Below are 19184 nucleotides of genomic sequence, written 5' to 3' on the forward strand. Positions count from 1 at the left end.
AACTTTTACCTTCTGGTAAAAGATTTAGTGCCGGAACGCCATACCGTTAAACAAAGGGGACGACAGTTGTCAAAATTGAATAAATGCTACAGAGCAACTCCACTGCGCTTATTTAGATGAGGTTACTTATGCGACTGAAAAGGTGAAACCTTCAACTGTTTATCCATAGTCAGGTCACAGGGGCAACAGCTCCACAGAGAGCTCCAGACTTCCCTCTCGAGAGCAACATTAGTAACTTCATTTTGGGGGATCCCAAGGCATTCCCAGACCATTTTGGAGATATAATCCCTCCATCTGATCCTTGGTCAGCCCGGGGGTCTCCTTCCAGTGGGACACGCAATGAGGACCTCCCTAGGGAGACACTCGAGAGATATTCTTACCAGATGCCCGACCCACCTAAGCTGGCTCCTTGCCAAGCGAAGAGGCAGTGGTTCTACTCCAAGTCTCTCTCGTGCGACTGAACTTCTCATCCTATCTCTTTTTTGGCTTTTTCTGCCTTTTATTGAAAGAATACTGACAGAAGAAGGCCGTCGGGATCGGGAGCCGAACCCACGGCAGCCTAGGTGCCCAGACGGTTGAGCTAACCATCCGAGCCTTCTCACCTTATCTCTAAGGGAGATGTGATTCTCACTAAATCCCATGGCACACCTGGACTTGACTAACAGTACACTGTTTGGGAACCACTGCACTAAACCGTAACCATAGCTGTGACCTGGTCCCTATGATGCATGGATTTAAGAAGTCCAGTTTTGAGTTATGGTCACATTCTCCATATACGGTTCCATTCGGTCTACCACCACATAGATTCACAGCATGAACAGCCAGTGACTCTGAAGTCAATAAAATACACGCTTGGATTCCAAACCATATTTAATCAGTGTATTCTCTAAGCAGGGCATGTGTGTGTAAGGCCATACCCCATTGAGCATGACGTAAACTTCACTATTATGCTTGGCGTGCCATTGCACGTGTTTGCACGGGCGTGAGTGTGCTCACAAGTATCTTATTTCTCTATACTTAATACTAGTAAGGCGCACATTACCAGAGATCGTGCTGTAAATTGCCTTCTGCCCGGCCCTACAAGTTACATGTGATCCATCACCTAGTATTATGGTTGTTTACACAGTGTAATGTTTGCCTGCCCTCATACAGTAGGCCTATGCTCATGAAGTGCTAATTGGCTAACAATCCACACTGAGGAACTGATTTCCTAGTTATAACACAACAAAAATAAATACTGCTGTCTACATCTTTCCAACTTATTTTGATACTGGATGAAGATTTTAGAAATCCAATGTTAATGTGACAAGATAATGCAGTAGTGTAATGGGGTAGCTTAAGATGACTTCATAAAGGATGGCTTGTTACGGTTTCGAACCCGGGTTCGAACCCTCCACCCCAACCTTCCACTTCTGGTGTTCCTGGGCACAACCCACTGCGCCATCACCACTCTTCCACCTAGTCAGGTCCACCTCTGTGTTCCCCTCCCCCTCTGACGAGCTGCCTGGGTGTGGCACTGCACACCTGTTTCCATTCTACATTGATCACCAGAGTCTTCAAGAACCCTGCCTTCCCTCCACTCCTCGCCAGATCTTCCCATAGAAACGCCTGGCAAGTACAGTTTCTCTCTACTCTGTTGCTGCTCGTACCCAGTAGAGCTTTTTGTGTGTTTAGCTGCAGTATTAGCTGTTTGCTAATTTTGTTCCTCTCATCCTCCAGACCTGGCTATCTGCCGTGCCACGCCTGGATCTCGTCACCACTTTGTTCATGGACTGTTTGTTTGGCTGCCGATCTACAAGCTCGTCCCCGACTACTCTCTTGGATTGGAAGTATAGCTTTATATTATATATATCCTCATAGATACATATCTACCTATTTATATGATAAGAGTATTTATGTATTTATATGGATATATATATATAACTATACATTATCCTTATCCTGCTCAATTTGGACAATAAAGTGCTTAATTGTCTTCCTGTCTCCTGAGTGGTTGCATTTTGGGTTCAGAACACAACTCAGTCTTAACATGGCTCTTGTTGCACGTGCACATGTGCGTACATGTGCATGTGTTCAGACTGTTCACATATATGTGACTCAGGCTAGGAAAAAGGCCCTCAATTCGCCAACTGTAAAACGGCAGAAAATTTGAAAATAATTTTGATTTTTTCACAGTTTAACACAGTTTGAATGTGTGTGTGTGTGTGTGTGTGTGTGTGTGTGTGTGTGTGTGTGTTCTTGAAGCTAGGTTGGCTGTCTGTGAGTCGTGTTCCGTGAACAGAGAGAGGCAGCGTTACAATTTCTGGATCGCTTCAATGTTATTGTAGTGACCGCAGGGCATGGAGACAGAGACATAGGCTATTATAATTCAATGACTGTTATGATATGGTCATTTTTTTCAATTTCAATACATGATACATCATATGAAAGCTTACATTCCGTACTTTAATAATCTGTAAAAAGAAAAAAAAAAAATATATATATATATATACCGGTATATACCAATGACCCCTTGCGGCACAAAGCACTGTAGTCAGTCACATATGTGTATTGTGTCTAGTAGTTCATGTATTTCAAATTCCAATACTGTTCTAATAATAAATGACCAAATACAGTATATTACTGCAAATGTTATTAAATTGCCTGTAATACAGTGATTGGGGGAAACCATCCTGGTGGTGTGTCCACTTACCCGATACATCCAGAAAGGTGCTAGCTCGTCCAGTCCCAGCGCTGCTAATAGCAATACACTCATAGTAGCCCTCATCCTTCATAGTAACCTGAGCAATCTCCCATGCTGCATTGTCTGCCTCCCTGGGAACAGTTGAAAACATTCATTAATTTATCAACTGTAAAATAATTGAGTGTTCATTTCACTCTGAGGGTGTACAAAGGCCTGCCCTACACACTTTCAGAGTCACAAATTGTGTGTTGAGCATATTGATGAAATATTACTGTATATTTGGTCTCCCACAATGGGAGACCAAATATCTACCACTCATCCATAGGAAAATCCCCCCTTGGTCAATGGAGAAATTAGGCTTCTGGCCTTTAGGCAGTGCAACTCTGTGCAAGTCTGCTACATTCACACTTTATGGGAAACCCCACCGCAGGCAGTGCTACTCTGCGACAGCCACACCACTATGACTGAGGAACACAATGTGGGCCACACAGCACAAGTATAATCACAGCGGTTTGAACCCTGATGGCAGTGACCCAATGTATTAGTTTAAAATGAACATGTCTGCGGTGTCGCAGGTGTCTATATAAGATTATACGGTCTTGGTGTATAGACATGTTTTGTTTAAAAGACTGATTAGTCAATCCCATTGTGTTGTACCTGAAGAGCTGGTCCACCCCCAGTCGTTTCCCATCCCTGGTAAAGCGTAGGGTGAAGGGGATTAGACTCTCGACGTGGCAGTTGATGGCACCTTTCTGGAGGTAGTAACCTGGGGTGGTGGCCGGCATTAATACCTTAGGGCGATCTTACAGGAAGAGACATGGAAGTTACAGTTACCATCAGTCTGTTCATAAATCAATTAATTTACAGTATGACAGTAAGTCAGTCAATTACTAGTGAAAAGTAATTTATTCATCAGTCAGTCACCAGTCAATCAATCACTGTGTTCATTTATGTGCCATTTATGGACACATACATGTGTTCATTATACTGTTCATTATTTCTCATCAAACCTCTTAACAGTGACTTTAAGTTTGATTTAGCCTATACATTGTGGTACAATGGAGTCACACACCACAAATAACTGATCTACAAGCTCACATCGTGTTGCATCATGGCGTTAGTAAGTAACGCGTGAGCTTGTACATCTGCTTTTGTTGGCTATTGTTTAGATATTTTTGGCACACTATTCTTTTTTCTTCTCAGTACAAAACACTCACTGACATTCAAGCCATCATGAGTTACGAGTACGTTTACAATTACAAAAAAACATGACACAGGACTTCAACATGGCCTACTGTTTTCAAGCAACAACCTGCATTACTGACCAGGTACGATGCTGGAAAAGGACACGCTGGAGACTCTTTGGAACAGGAACCCATCCTTGTCATATCCGGTCACCCGCAGGAAGAAGGCCTCGTTGGGTGGGATGAACTCGGTGATGTTCCAGAGGCCATATGGCTCTCTTTCGGGATAAAAGCGAATAGGCAATGTCTTCATCACGTCTCCCGTGATTGACAGGAGCTCTAGCCTATCGGCACGAGCAGGACGGGAAAGCCCGGTGGTGTTCAGGAGGATGTGGGTGGGAATACCTGGGTTGATGATGTAACAGAGTTTATTGTGCCAAAGGAGGTTAGACATAACACTGGGTGCCTTATTAAAACCAACCTAACCCTAACACTAAAGATTTTACTGTGTATGACATCATATGAGTGACACAACATGTTTACAAGGAAATAAATAGATGGTGATGAAAGACAAATCAACTTAAAGTCTACGAGACTAATGTTGTAATATAAAGCATACCATATAATAGTGGCTTCTTTTTTACATTTGGAAAGGTTGATATTTGACCTCACTAACCTTGAACAGGCCGAGTGGTGGTTTTCTTGAAGTCCAATGTGGGCTTCCTGGAAAATCCCCCCCGAAAGTCGATGGGGCTGAGACCTGAGATCCGGACTGAATATCTTCCTTTACTAGATGTCTGTCGGGACAAGAATATGTACATTTTGTGCACATTTTTCAACAACAATTTCACAATATTATTTTATCTCATTTTATTTCATTTTACATCCTTAGAGAATATGATTGATTTGGATCATCCATAATACCAGATGATGATGAGGATTTATCTGATTTAAACTAAGAAACAACTAAGCTTAATTTGTGTGCCAGTGTAGCACGCAGAAGATTGCAGATCTACAAGCTCACCATGCATTACAATGCGATACATTGTGAGTTAGTAGATTGGCCATTTTTGGCACGCGACATCGGCACACAACTAAGTTTCATTAAGGCTTTCGAAATTAGCAATCTGAGGCAAAGAAAATGAAGTGATTAAAAAGAAACTATTGTATTCCAGAATGCTACTTGTATAGACAAGTTAGTAAAGAATGCCTATCAAACATGACTTATAAATCATCCACATTTCACACACACGAAAGAGATACTCATCCTGACATTCATACTTTAATTTGGCAGACAGAACCACTATAATCAGACTGTGACTAAATTGGGTTGATGTAGTCTTTATTACACAACTGTCTTTTGAAGTAAGGTAGAAACTGAGACAGAGTAATTACAATGAAATACAGGTTGGTGGGTAGCGGAAAATCCTCACCTTGAGGTAAAACACTTTGGAGGTGTCATGAGACATGCCTTGCTGCACAAAATCAGGCATGCAAAGCTAAACTGGCATTTAGCCTACTTTACAGGTTATTTTATACGGTGTGGCTCCTAAGGGGCGACCGTCAGGAAGAGTGTTCTTGTGCATGCTACCAATGGGCCAAGGAAATAAACCCCTAATATTTTTTCGCATATTGCACAATGCATACATATTTACGTATGTGTGTGAATCCTTTTCACATTTTGTGAATTCAAGATTCACAGATATTTCCTCCATATTTGAGAAAGGCTGATCATATGAATATGATGTAGGACAGGGGTAACCAACCAGGGGCTCGCGAGCTACCAGTAGGTTCCACGTACTTATGTGAAATGGCCTTTTCACAAATGAAAATAATAAAATCCAAGTTTAGAACTCGTATGACTGATTCACATCTTAATGACACCCTCAGACTGGCAATCACTAAATATGTACCAGATTTCAAAACGCTTGCCGATAACGTGCAGTCACAGCAGTCTCATTAAAGGTGGGCTGACCCTGAGAGTATGTCACCATATCTGTGCAAATATATATGGTCATGTTATGCCTATGTCATTTGAACAACTGCCAATGTGAATATTCATTGAAATGAGAAACAAAATATTGTGCTGTAAAAGCAAGTCATGTCCTTTGCATTTTGTTTTATTAAAAAAAAACTCAACAAAGAAGTTTATTTGTATTTTTGTCCTAATATTTTTTATTTCTAATACATTTGTCTTAATATTATTTTACATTGATAATATAACTTACTATAAGTATTTATTCTAATTTACTTTAGTCTTTGTGTGGATGTTAGCCTGTCAGAAATAGCAAAAAAACAAGTGTTTTTTCTAACACGTTTTAGTGGTAGATCTTGGCTTACAATTGGGAATAAAATGGGCTCTTGGGCTTGAAAAGGTTGGTTACCACTGATGTAGGATATCCACATGGAAACAACACTGCCATTAGTCAGTGTCTTGTTTTCTTCCTCTTTCCAGCTAAGAAGCTTTACCTGAAGGAAACTTAAGTTAGCATATTTAACAGAAGATCACCAAACCAGAGTTGACCTTCTATCCAAAAGAAGTGTTGTACAGTCAAATTGTACTGACTTAGAGATACTGTAAGCTTTCTCTAGCACAGACCTTTTACAATGAGGCGTACTGTACCCATAGGGTTATATTATAACCAGTAAGACGCCTTAAAGGCAAGAAACGACCGCAGGGTGAAATCTCTACCGAAGTCCTGATGTCACTCACTCCTCCCCTGGTCCAGGGGAGTAGAAGTTTCATTTTAAATTGTCTCATATAAGCATTGTGGTCCAAAAGTAAATCAACTGTCTCAGCGATAATGTCAGGGAGGTGTCTCTGTGTCGCCTCACTTTGGGGGATGCCTCCGTACAAATAAACTACAGAAACAAGGTCGTTTCTGAGGACATTTGTCAATGCACTTTCGCACAAAATACAGAAATGCAACAGTATAAGTACAACTAAAGCAGGAAATCTTACAAGCCAAGGCTCTTCAAAGCACACGTGAGGAGGAAAAGGGCAGCATTACAGGCAAAAGTAAAGGTGGTTGCACACTGGACGCGTTTTCGGAAAACCGATGGAGAAACGCAGCTAGAAATCCGAAAAACGGTGTGTTAACCATAAAGAGTAACAGGCGAGCATTACAGGTAGCAGCGTGACGGAAGCAGCGTTACAGGAAAGCGTGACTGCTTCTGCGTTCAGAGCGTGCAATGGAAGCATGCATTACAGGCTTCCTGCACGTTTTCATAGTAACAGCATATTATAGTAACCTTATAATAATCAAAGAGTATAATAGTATATTTAAGAGTAGGCTTTAACCACTGCAATTCAGTTCATGGCTGGCAGTATTATTTAGTCTCAAATGTTAACCACTTAAATCATATCCTTTGTTGACCGGAGTCCCCCAGGGCCTTATACAAGGCCTTGTATAAGGCCTCTACTACACTAAATATCTTTGACGACAATAGCCAATCTACAAGCTCACAATGCTGCAAAGCACATCATGTTGCGAGCTTTTCAGATCTTCTATTTTCACAGAATGTTAGCCCCAGGACGCTAGGGTTCATTATGTTGTTCATGTCCACCCATCCTAAAAGCAAAACGTTGTGGTAATTAAACCCACCCTAAACGCTGCTGTAGAATGACACATGATGGTCTTTAGCTGATCATTAGGGACATAACAAGGAGAGGGAGGGACACTTTTATGGTCACACTGGAACACCCTGTAATTAGGACACCCGCGTGTCCCTATGCTCATGACCTGGTCACTCTCAAATGCAGGAAGCAAGAATATAGCTATTTCTGTCTATAGGAGTAATAATTTCTCATTGATTATTACAACTTTTATAATTATTCTTTACTTCAATATATGCATCTATATAATGAATAAAAGAGTACATTCTAAAACGTTTTAAAATTCAAACATGAAATGTACTCTAGATAGACGGGTACATAATATTGTAAGCTTCTTACCTCACTGCAAAGTTTTTCTAAGTAAGTTGACCTTCAGCAGACCACAGCAGTGTCTGTCTGATTAATTGATTGATTTGGATTCATGCTTGTTATCACGGTTAGATGTTTTTGAAAATGAACACTGTGATTTGTGTCCTGCATTGTTCTGCAGTCGGTAGACCATGAAGAAAGGAGAAGGAACCATCGTATCCTCAGACAAGGAACAGCTTGTGTTATAAGTCAAACAGAACAGAAAAAATAAATAGAATAATAAATACTTCAGTAATCTGTTTGACAGGAAAAAGTCCATGTCCCTTTGAGTCTCTTAAAAATATGATCCTGCTCTTCCCCCCATATATTTTGACTATTCAGTATGTTCTGTGCTCACCAGGATACCTGGATGCTGTCTAATCAGAACAGAACAGATACTGTATACTGTATAGAGAGAGAGAGAGAGAGAGAGAGAGAGAGAGAGATAATTGAGACAATGGAGGCAGGATGGACAAAGACACAGAGGGAGACAGACAAAACAGAAGACAGTGAGACAGATGACAGTCAGTGAATGGGAGTAGGGCAGTCTGCCACCGCTACAAGTCCTTTGGGTTGTTTGCATACTTTTGAAATTACAACCTTCCTAAACTATTATCACTGGCCATAAAACACCAGGCAGTATGAAGCCAAAATGCAGTCATCACTGCTATAGTTTCACCACAGCGCTGTGAGGATGGTTCTCAGAAACATCATCACATAGTACACATACATAGACATACCGTACAGTACACAATACACATGCAGTATACACACAGACAGTCACACACACAGATATACACACAAACACATTGAAGATGTGGGGGCCGTGTGATCCCACTCTCCATACTGTACACTACACACACCAACACATTAGCCAATGAAATGGATGGCTAATCTCAGACCTGGGCGAGTACTTTTGGGCGTCACGGACCATTAGCCGGAAGTGTATATACTGTACTGTATGCATCTGACCACATCTGGCCTTCAGATGGTTCTGGGAAACAGGACTTCATATGAGATGAAGCAGATATTTTTAGGTACGGAAGCTAGATACAGTAGACTAGAGGTATGCTGGTGGGTAGGTAAGTGTTTGTGTGTGTGTGTGTGTGTGTGTGTGTGTGTGTGTGTGTGTGTGTGTGTGTGTGTGTGTGTGTGTGTGTGTGTGTGTGTGTGTGTGTGTGTGTGTGTGTGTGTGTGTGTGTGTGTGTGTGTGTGTGTGTGTGTGTGTGTTGGGGGGGAACAAGAGGACAACAACACATAAAAACAATTGGCCACAATAACAGCTGCTGGATTTGATTCTCAGAAGGGGAGAGAGAAATTAAAGAATGTGGTTGTAGCAACTTGCGAGAGAATGAATATTCTACTATTAGTTTAACTCTTCATTAATGTAGTATTAAGTGTTTTTGAGGGGTGCTAGCCCTCCTATATACAGCTTTTGTCCCCACACGTCTCAATATGACAATGAAAGGAGAAATTAAGTCAAATGTCCGTCAAATATGACGTAAATTTGTGCCAACACAAACATTAAATGCCATTGACAATGAAGGGAAAATTTATGTCATGTAGACGGTTGTTCATGTCATGTATAATGATAACAGCGCCCCTCACTTTTTTTCTGACCAGATAGACAAAACAAACTGTAGTGCTATGCAGGCACTACACAACCAAACCTCCCACTGTTAACAATGAGACAAAAGTTGGAAAAGCCAACGTGGGCATGTCGGACAGAGCTCTGCGGTCCCATTCAGTCACACAGATAGAACAAAGCAGACTTCAGGAGAAGTAACGTGGTGACTTTCTGTTCTGCATGTAAGGAAGGTATTTATTTAGTGAGAGGGCCCTACATCAGATTAATCTATGGGTTAAGTCCTGGGAAGGCCTGGTCTCAAATAAATGAGCCTTAAGGCTATAGCAGATCTGTACTTTATGTACAAAGAAGCCCGCTAACTGCCCTGGCAAGGCATAACTAATTTTGGATTGAACAGAAAGAAGCACTGTGTCTAGAGACGAACACACACATTGCGAACATGGCTGAGGATTTACATCACACTGCAGTCCTATGATGTCATGGCTCCTGGAGTGTGATGCGATAAGGAGGAGGCATGAAAGACCTGGCAAAGTGATATGAAGGGAAGTAGAGCAGTCTGGAAGACAGGGTTACCAGGGCAATGCCAAACAGCAACAAAAACAAACATAACATATGTTATAGAAAAAAATACTCCTTTTCAGGGGACTCAGGGGGTTACAGAGCCGTCATTAATCTGTCCCACGCCTCCATAGTCATGCCCACCATTAAAACTTATCCTCCGGAGAGGAAACACAAGTGAGGAGGGGGGGGGGGGTTTGTCTCCTCCCTTCTCCTTTAAATCATGGGGAAGGGTTGATAGGACATTACACAACCATACTGAGTATACTGGAAGTGACCCAGCAGGGAACTACAGAGCATACAGGAGCCATCCCATGTCCCCCAACAAATCATCCAGGTAAAACACTTTTTTGTTGTTACCTGAGTGATTTGTGCTTGTCATTTCCTGGTACCCAGAGTTTGGAAAGTTTGGAACCCCACAGTGCAAGTGTTTTTGCATTCCCCGACAGCGGGACACCAGCAACTATGCTCCACCTCAGAGTGAAATGCAACAACAATGGCTCGAAAACAAAAGGTAAGGGAACAACAAATTGTGCTAAAACAACATCGACTGCCACCGATGATCTACGTCTTCATCTACATACTAACAAAAATAATCACTGCTGAAATGTGCATTTTTTTATCATCACGTCATTTAACGAGCTGAATGCCTGCTCTGAGTACTGAGTATACTGGAAGTGACCCAGCAGGGTACTACATGGAGTTAAATTGATGACTACATTACATGTCACTTTATCTGATGTATTACTGCAGTAATTCAGCTCAAGAACCTTCCTCTAGGGTGCAAAGCTGTGAACTAATTTCAAGGTTACAGCACTGACCTCTGTGCTGTAAGTCATTTTGGCGGATCTGCTCTGTGATCTTGTGGGGAGAAACATCTCCAGAATTCTATGTGCAATGCCATGTAACTGTTTACCTTGATAGACCACATCCCAGGCTGCGGGTCCTTAATGTTGACGACCCTAGCGGAGTTGGGAATGTGCAGAAGCTCGGTCAGTCCATCACTCTTCCCAATTAGCTTCCCTGGAGGGAAGAAGTAAACAATCATAATTAAATATTACATATATAGTAGGGGTGTCACGATATATTGTCCCACGATATATCGCAATATTAAAACGGGACGATATGTGACCAAACATTTGTGTTTGATGGGCAGAACACAGCCACCAAGCAAAAAGCATTGTGGCGGCCATTAACACAGAACATGTGTTCTGTCTGCGTGCAGCTGATTTGTTGACAATTTAGACAATTACAATTTAGGCATTTAGCAGACGCTCTTAATCCAGAGCGACTTACATTAAGCAAGAACAAAAGCATGGGAATACATCACATAAAAGCATTTATCATGAAACATGCGTAAGCTAAGAAAGTAACAGTGGAATATCTATATAATGAAACTATACATATATACTACTATGCTATACATATGTACTATGGCGTGCTATGACTATATACAATGCAATTATAGTGCTGTCTACATAACATGCTATAAGTCTGTATCAAATGCTATCTAAGTCTACGGAAGTGCTATCTAAGGGGGTAGGGTAAGTGCTATGGGCCATGATAGAGTCTGAAAAGGTGGGTTTTCAGACTACGGCGGAAGATTGGGAGTGATGCTGCAGTTCTGACTGCAATGGGTTGACACTCGTTAAAACACAATCGGTGCCGGAAGTTCTTCAAAATAGGAGCTCTACGTGCCAGAGTTGTCTGGCGGCTTTTACTCTGAAACCCACGACCCGGAAACAATCTACTAAAAAATTTTGACTTTACATTGCTAGCTTACATTGCGATCATTTTAATTTATACGATATATGATCCAAAAAGCGTTCATATTTTGCGGGAGAGACGGATGAGGAGCAGAAATGAAGCGCCAGTATATCGATCCGTTCATAACCACGGAGAGCGCCCTGGATTAGCAGAGACGAGTCATTCTTTCTGCCGCGCTAACAGCTAAATCAACGGTAAGCTAATTTTAGTGCAGAGCGTAGCATACGGCAGCCAAAAGGCCAACTGACAACAACAACAACAACAACAAGGAAAAAGTTCAGAATATATCTCGCCCGGTATTATTGAGGATGCGCTAGGACGTCCTCATACGTCCTATGTACGCGTCGGTAGGTGGCGCTATGACGTGTGGCAATGTTGTATGTACGGAATCGGTTAATGCATCATGGTAGTTATGTTTCTACACTGTCAAATAGGCCTGTCTAATCTAAAATAGCATCAAAGCCGAAGATTTGTTTACATGCGACCCACTCTGGATTATAGATATTCTTGGTTGGTAAAGTCCAGATATATATTTATGTATTTATGTATTACTTACTTCACTTGTTCCTTAAGCTTGTATGATTGTATTTCTCTTTTAAACTGAAGATGATGACCAATGTTGATGATAATTGGAAAAAATATATAATAATAATATCGTGTCAATATCGTGAGCCCAATATTGTGTATCGTATTGTGACAATGTTGTATCGTGACGCCCCTAATATGCCGCTTATCTGCAGTCGGGTCACAGGGGCAACAGTTTCAGCAGAGGGTTCCAGAGTTCCCTCACCCGAGCAACATTAGCCACTTCCTCATGGGGATATAACCCCCCCATCTGATCCTTGGTCTGCCAGGGTGTCTCCTCCCAATGGGACGTGCACCAAGGAAGAAACTCACGATGCATCAGTACTAGATGCCCGAATCACATTTTGCTTGAAATGTACTGTAATTCCTCAAACTGTTAATAAATATTTCAATCAATCAATCAATCAATCAATCAATTAGCTGGCTCCTTTGAAGGAGTGAAGGAGAAGCAACTAATTAAACAAAGCTCGCGAGTCAGTTCAGTCAGACAACCTCAAGGGGGTTCATGCCATGCTCAAAGGTGCATACTATACTCAAGGGGTTAACATGCTGCATTACTATGTGGGTGTATAAGTGTGTGCAAGTCTCACATGTCATTCGCCGATGCAGCTGACCAATTGGGCAGGCTACTTAAGCTCACTAGACTCCATGCTCTTCCTGCCTTCCTCTGCTCATGGTTCACGGTTGTATGTGATGTTTTCTCCCACCACCACCGGTGGGCTCTGCTATTTATGCTCCCCATGGGGGGGTTATTGTATCTATCTCCCTGCTCTTTATGTTTTATGTTGTTGCTTAATCGTGCCGAGCAGGGAGAAATCCAGCAGAGCCGAACGCCAAGTCAAATATCATATGTACACTTGTTACTCATTCTGCAATAAATATTGGTTAATCTATTCGTGAGTTGTCTGACTGAACTGGGAGTCACTCGCAGATGACCGAACTTCTCACCATATCTCTAAAGGATCACCCGTTTGAAATGCATTAGGCCAGAGACCCCTATGTGATAGGATTTGTATCTCTGGGACCTTTTACACTGTACAATCCTTAGTGTTAATTCATTTGTGTTCCACATACACTTTCAAAGTTACAGTTGTATAGAGCATCGCAGTCCCTCCCCCTTTCAGAACAACGAGTGGCCCAGGAAATGGTTCTCCATTCATTTTCACCATAGGCGATTCCAAAAGTATTTATTTAAAGACGGTTACGCCGCGGACAAAGCCAACTCGGATCGTGACAAATCATGACAATGAACACAATGTTTTGGGCCAATCAAATAATTTATAAGAAGAAAAACAAAACAAATAGTGTTGTCTCCTGCCTTTATTTTCTTCTTTCTAATGATTTGATCGGCCCAAAATATTGTGTTCATTGTCATGATTTGTCACAATCCGAGTTGGCTTTGTCCGCGGCGTAACCGTCTTTAAATAAATACTTAAAGAAAATCCTATGGGAGAAATGCATTGCATTTCATTTCCTGGGCCACTCGTCGTTCTGAAAGGGGGAGGGACTGCGACGCTCTATTGTACCTTGGGGGTTCCGTATCTCGATGTCAGGTGCTGGGCCACTCAGAGCCACAGTGACCTCCTTGAGGCTAGGGTCAAAGGGCAACTTCCAGGTCTTGCTAACCCCACTGGGGTGATCGGTAGACAGCAGGTGGACCTTAGATGACTGAACTGCCTCCTCCACCCACTTCAGGACCTGACAATCACACCAACGGACAAGAACATGAGAACTCTGGGAGAAATGCAGCGAGAAATACACATGCATGCACGTACACACATACGTACACACAGAGACACGCACACCACATAAACACACATACCACTCCCCACAGCTGCATGCAAGGTCATCCCCTCAACATGTGCAGGACCGCTAGCAGGAAGTGACTGAGATTCCCCCTGTGCCCTGCCCCACGACCCCCAGAGTCCCAGAGGAGTCCCTGACAGCTCCTGTGTGGGACCCAGGGCATACTGCTCCTGTGTGGGACCCAGGGCACACAGCTCCTGTGTGGGACCCAGGGCATACAGCTCCTGTGTGGGACCCAGGGCATACAGCTCCTGTGTGGGACCCAGGGCACACAGCTCCTGTGTGGGACCCAGGGCATACAGCTCCTGTGTGGAACCCAGGGCATACAGCTCCTGTGTGGGACCCAGGACATACAGCTCCTGTGTGGGACCCAGGGCATACAGCTCCTGTGTGGGACCCAGGGCATACAGCTCCTGTGTGGGACCCAGGACATACAGCTCCTGTGTGGGACCCAGGGCATACGGCTCCTGTGTGGGACCCAGGGCATACAGCTCCTGTGTGGGACCCAGGGCATACAGCTCCTGTGTGGGACCCAGGACATACAGCTCCTGTGTGGGACCCAGGGCATACAGCTCCTGTGTGGGACCCAGGGCATACAGCTCCTGTGTGGGACCCAGGGCACACAGCTCCTGTGTGGGACCCAGGACATACAGCTCCTGTGTGGGACCCAGGGCATACAGCTCCTGTGTGGGACCCAGGGCATACAGCTCCTGTGTGGAACCCAGGGCATACAGCTCCTGTGTGGGACCCAGGGCATACAGCTCCTGTGTGGGACCCAGGGCATACAGCTCCTGTGTGGGACCCAGGGCATACAGCTCCTGACACTCTTTACCAATTGTTAAGGGTGAAGACATGTGTGAAATAGTAGTCATAAAATACAGTGAACACCAAATATAAAGAAAACAAAAGCTGGGGCAGATTTTTAGGAGAAATAAAGTAATGACTACAAGTTGAGTTGTTGCGGTGCCTTAATGCTGGTCTATGCATTAAGCCGACACCATGGTATGTGATGATAGCTCATTTGCACTAAATCTTGGTCACGTTGAATGATTTTGATTTGAATGATGTTTTTAAGTTGATGTTGCAATGTATAATGTTACAGTTTAAACGTGTTTTACTATATTGTGGCTGCACTTTAACAATTTATTAAAATTATTGTCATTTACTGTATACCTAGATATTTATAACACACTGGTATCAAATCGGTATGGTATGGACAAGTAAGTTCAGGTATTGTAATTCAGTCAGGACATCTCAAGAATGGATGGAATATAATTATATTTATTGAATATAAAATGAGCAATATATTTATTATGGTTTGGCAATTAATTGGATTTGCTTTAATTAGGTACTGAGATCAAGCGATCAATCAGTCCCAACCATAGGGTCTCCGAATCCCCCATACCTAAACAGCAGATCCAAAACAACTGGTGGTGTGGAGGAGGGTGAGCAGCAAAAGTTTAAGCAGGCAGCAGCAGCAAGTAAGCAAGCAGATTGAGCAGTGCAAATGTCCAATTTAAATAGCCGGAATGAAAATGGGATGAGTGTGTGATTGGATGAAGTGAATCATGTGAATGAGAACGTGATGTTGAGGCGGCCCAATTAATGGCCGCCTGACTGACTGAACTTGCTCTGCGCATGTCTGTGACAGACGCGATGCTCATTTGGTCTGTTTCATGTAATCAATTCCCAACAGATCTCCAAACCTGTTGTTTTGGGGAGCACTGGTTTCAGTTCATTCAACCTCCTCTTGTGTGTTGGCTAGTGAGATGCACTCTAGGAGACATTTATACTTCAAAGCGCAACAGTATTGCGCACAGAGAACAGCTGATATACAAGCTCACATCGCATTGCGGATGCGACTGTTGTCAGTGTAGAGGTCTGCGTGTGCGACACCATCGCGGGACGATTGCATAAATTATACTTGATGGGTTGCAGGTGCACGTGCAGCCATGGACCTCCCGCTCTTATGACAGCGACTGGAGGTGTGGTTTTGAGGACAACTGATTTGAATTGCTATTATTCTTAATCTTCACACACAACAAAAACCAAGGATTATATATTTCAAGGGCGAGAGATCACAATATAAATCCTAATCATTCTTCCTCCACACTGGGAGAAAAACAGCATCTGAAAGTTTGATGGTGAATTTTTTACACGTGAGTGCAGTTAGAACTTTTCCATTGCATCTTATGAGAGGCAGGGTTCTTCTGCTGCCGGTATGCGCGCGCATGCTGTTGCTTATCAGTGTGACGTCGTCTGTTAAGGCGTCTATTGGGAAGGGGGGAAATGTATTGGAACATCTCCAAGTGAGAGAATACAATAAAGGCATGCAAATTCCTAATGATTTTGTACATTTCAATAACTCTCCCTCATGCAAAACTCTCTTCTAGGCGGATGTCCACTCTTCATCGTATTTTATTCACTCTACGTCAAATCCCTATGATGAAAATAGCCTATCAACAAGCTCACAATGAGATGCAACTATATATTAAGTTCAATTATGGTGCTGCAATTGTGTAATCAATTATCCCTTTCCCAAAACAGGCTTCTCTTTCTTCAAGTCAGACCACGGGGTCATGGGGGCCAGTTTGGAAGCTCAGGAGGACAACAATGCTGTTTTATTACTCCACTGTGTGTGTGTGTGTGTGTGTGTGTGTGTGTGTGTGTGTGTGTGTGTGTGTGTGTGTGTGTGTGTGTGTGTGTGTGTGTGTGTGTGTGTGTGTGTGTGTGCGTGCGCGTGTGCGTGCACATTTATTTATTTATTAATTGATGAAGGCAGATGCAGGCACTAACTTTATTCACTTTATAGAATTTCTTCTTGTAGTATCACATGGCCTCAACAAACGGCCACATCATCTAATCCAAAAGAGTTGATTTGCATCTCTTGGAAAGTCTATGCAGCAATGTGTTTTTTAAGAGCTACGCATCAATCAATTCACAGCGCCCTTCCCAGCGAGGTCCAGAGAAACATGATCAGGAGTCCAGGCTTGGACCTGGTGAGGTTCAGGACATGAAAAGTTGTAAACCCTTCTACTTTGCTTTATTTACATGGCTTAAGGGCAAAACCTAGGCCAAACTGTAGTGGTTGAACCCACCCGTGACCAAAGCACATCTGAAGCTGGAAAGTTTTCTTTCTGGACTTTCTGGAACTAGAGAGCGAGAACCAGCGCTGCCGTGTGTACAATGTAGAAAACAGCTGATCGCTTTGTCAGCTAGACAGCTCACGGACCCTTTAACAACAACCTGGGGACCACGGCTGGAAAGGACAAGTAATACTTTCGAGAATAGAATAGATCTTGAATTCCAGAGCCAAGTGAATAGAATAGAATAGAATAGAATAGAATAGAATAGAATAGAATAGAATAGAATAGAATAGAATAGAATAGAATAGAATTTTAATTCTAGATCCAAATAGACTGCCTTTTACCTCATAGACTTGTTTCTTGTCAAGGTGGAAGACCTGTCCAGAGCTGGTGGAGGCAATCTCCTCGTAGGCTTTGTAGCCAATATGAGCCCGATCATCACAGTCCCCTGTAAGCACAAACACCACCTATATACACGCACACAAACACACGTTACAGCATGCATGGACGGCAAAGCATCGTTACATACAGTATACAGCTGTCTTGTCAGACACAGGACAGCAGACATAAATCATGGATAAAGGAAACAACGCCTCCTCCAAATTGAGCAGCTTCCTATAATGGCTGAAACTGAGCAGTACCTCGCTAACTGCTTGGCTCTCCTTTTGGAAAGGCCGGCCATTTGTAAGCCCCTCACAACAAACTTATGCACATGTCCTAGGCTGCCAAAGATAAAAAGTAAAAATGTACATCTGTAGCCTAGCTGTGAGATGGTCTGACACTAGCTGCTGATACTTTGGTTAGAAAGGCTTCTTCCAGGCTGTAGTCACACACACACACACACACACACACACACACACACACACACACACACACACACACACACAGAGAAAGAGAGAGAGAGAGAGAGAGAGAGAGAGAGAGAAGAGATATCTTCACCAACTGTCATTAATCATATTGTCTCTGAGTTCACATTTAATAGCAGAACTGATTGTCTGCACCTGTGACTGTTTTTGCTGGATGAGCTGTAGGACTTCGTGGGTCAGCTTGTAGTCTTTGGATCGGGCATCTGTGAAGACGTAGATGAAGGACCCCGGCAGGGAGATCTCCAAAGCAATCTTAATGGCACCGATGCTCATCTCTGGACAGTCCCCTCCTCCCTGACAATGAAACATAAATAAACTAAATGTAAATTAAATAATATTAACATTCAAATATTATACTAACATTATCATGTTGATCTTGAAAATGAGTACACTCAAATGTTGTATTATTTTGACACTTTAACACATTGTATTACTTATAGTTTTGTTAATGGGTCATGAGATTACAGCTGAGCTATTAAATCTCATATGCTACAAGTGTGTTTGAATGATGATATTAGCTGATTTAAAACAGCACAGCTGTACCATTAAAAACAAACAAAAAAAGCCTGGGGGCTTGTTTCCATTGTGCCCCCCATTCCTTCTCCCTGTGGGGTGGGGGGGGGGGGGGGTGCATTGCAGCATTCCAGCAGGCACGTGCCAGGTCTGTCTAAATTGGATGGCTATAGCTAACTATACTTCACTGACACATCTGGAATGGAGTGATCCATGTTTCCAGGCCAGGGAGATGGAATGTGTAGACAGAGAATGACCCTGTCTATCCTGCTTCCAACATGTCCCCTCTGGCCCAAAATCATCCTCGCCCTTCTCCCATTGTCCCAGTAATAGCACCTTGACTCAATTAACCCCCCCACCTCCCTTTCAAACACCCCTTGAGCTCTTCTGTTCCCACCAAATAATAATTCAGTCAGGAAGACTCATGTCATAAATAGATTTAGGCATTTATTGCAACAAATGGAATAAAGTTCAACTTGGTTTTGTGATAATAATGGCTCCCCTCTTAAGATGTTCCTTAATTTTAGCTAAGCAGCATGCTAAGCCAAATCAGGAGTAGAAAGAGTAGAAAATCGTGGCTGATT

At 42.8% G+C, this 19184-nt stretch overlaps 1 protein-coding gene across 2 annotated transcripts in view; it reads right to left on the reverse strand.

Annotated features, from left to right (window-relative positions):
• Positions 1 to 19184, reverse strand: part of hmcn1 (hemicentin 1) — a 236173-nt gene that overhangs the window by 190323 nt on the left and 26666 nt on the right. For both annotated transcript variants that reach the window (XM_083767894.1, XM_083767893.1), the window contains exons 3-10: positions 18223 to 18381; positions 17566 to 17688; positions 13856 to 14027; positions 10894 to 11000; positions 4544 to 4664; positions 4009 to 4272; positions 3341 to 3485; positions 2693 to 2814 (exon numbers count right to left, since the gene is read on the reverse strand). In XM_083767894.1, the coding sequence (XP_083624020.1) occupies positions 2693 to 2814; positions 3341 to 3485; positions 4009 to 4272; positions 4544 to 4664; positions 10894 to 11000; positions 13856 to 14027; positions 17566 to 17688; positions 18223 to 18381 (1213 nt within the window). The remainder of the gene's footprint in view (positions 1 to 2692; positions 2815 to 3340; positions 3486 to 4008; positions 4273 to 4543; positions 4665 to 10893; positions 11001 to 13855; positions 14028 to 17565; positions 17689 to 18222; positions 18382 to 19184) is intronic.

This window comes from Protomyctophum parallelum (assembly GCF_964188405.1).
Source record: "Protomyctophum parallelum genome assembly, chromosome: 6".
NCBI lineage: Eukaryota > Metazoa > Chordata > Actinopteri > Myctophiformes > Myctophidae > Protomyctophum > Protomyctophum parallelum.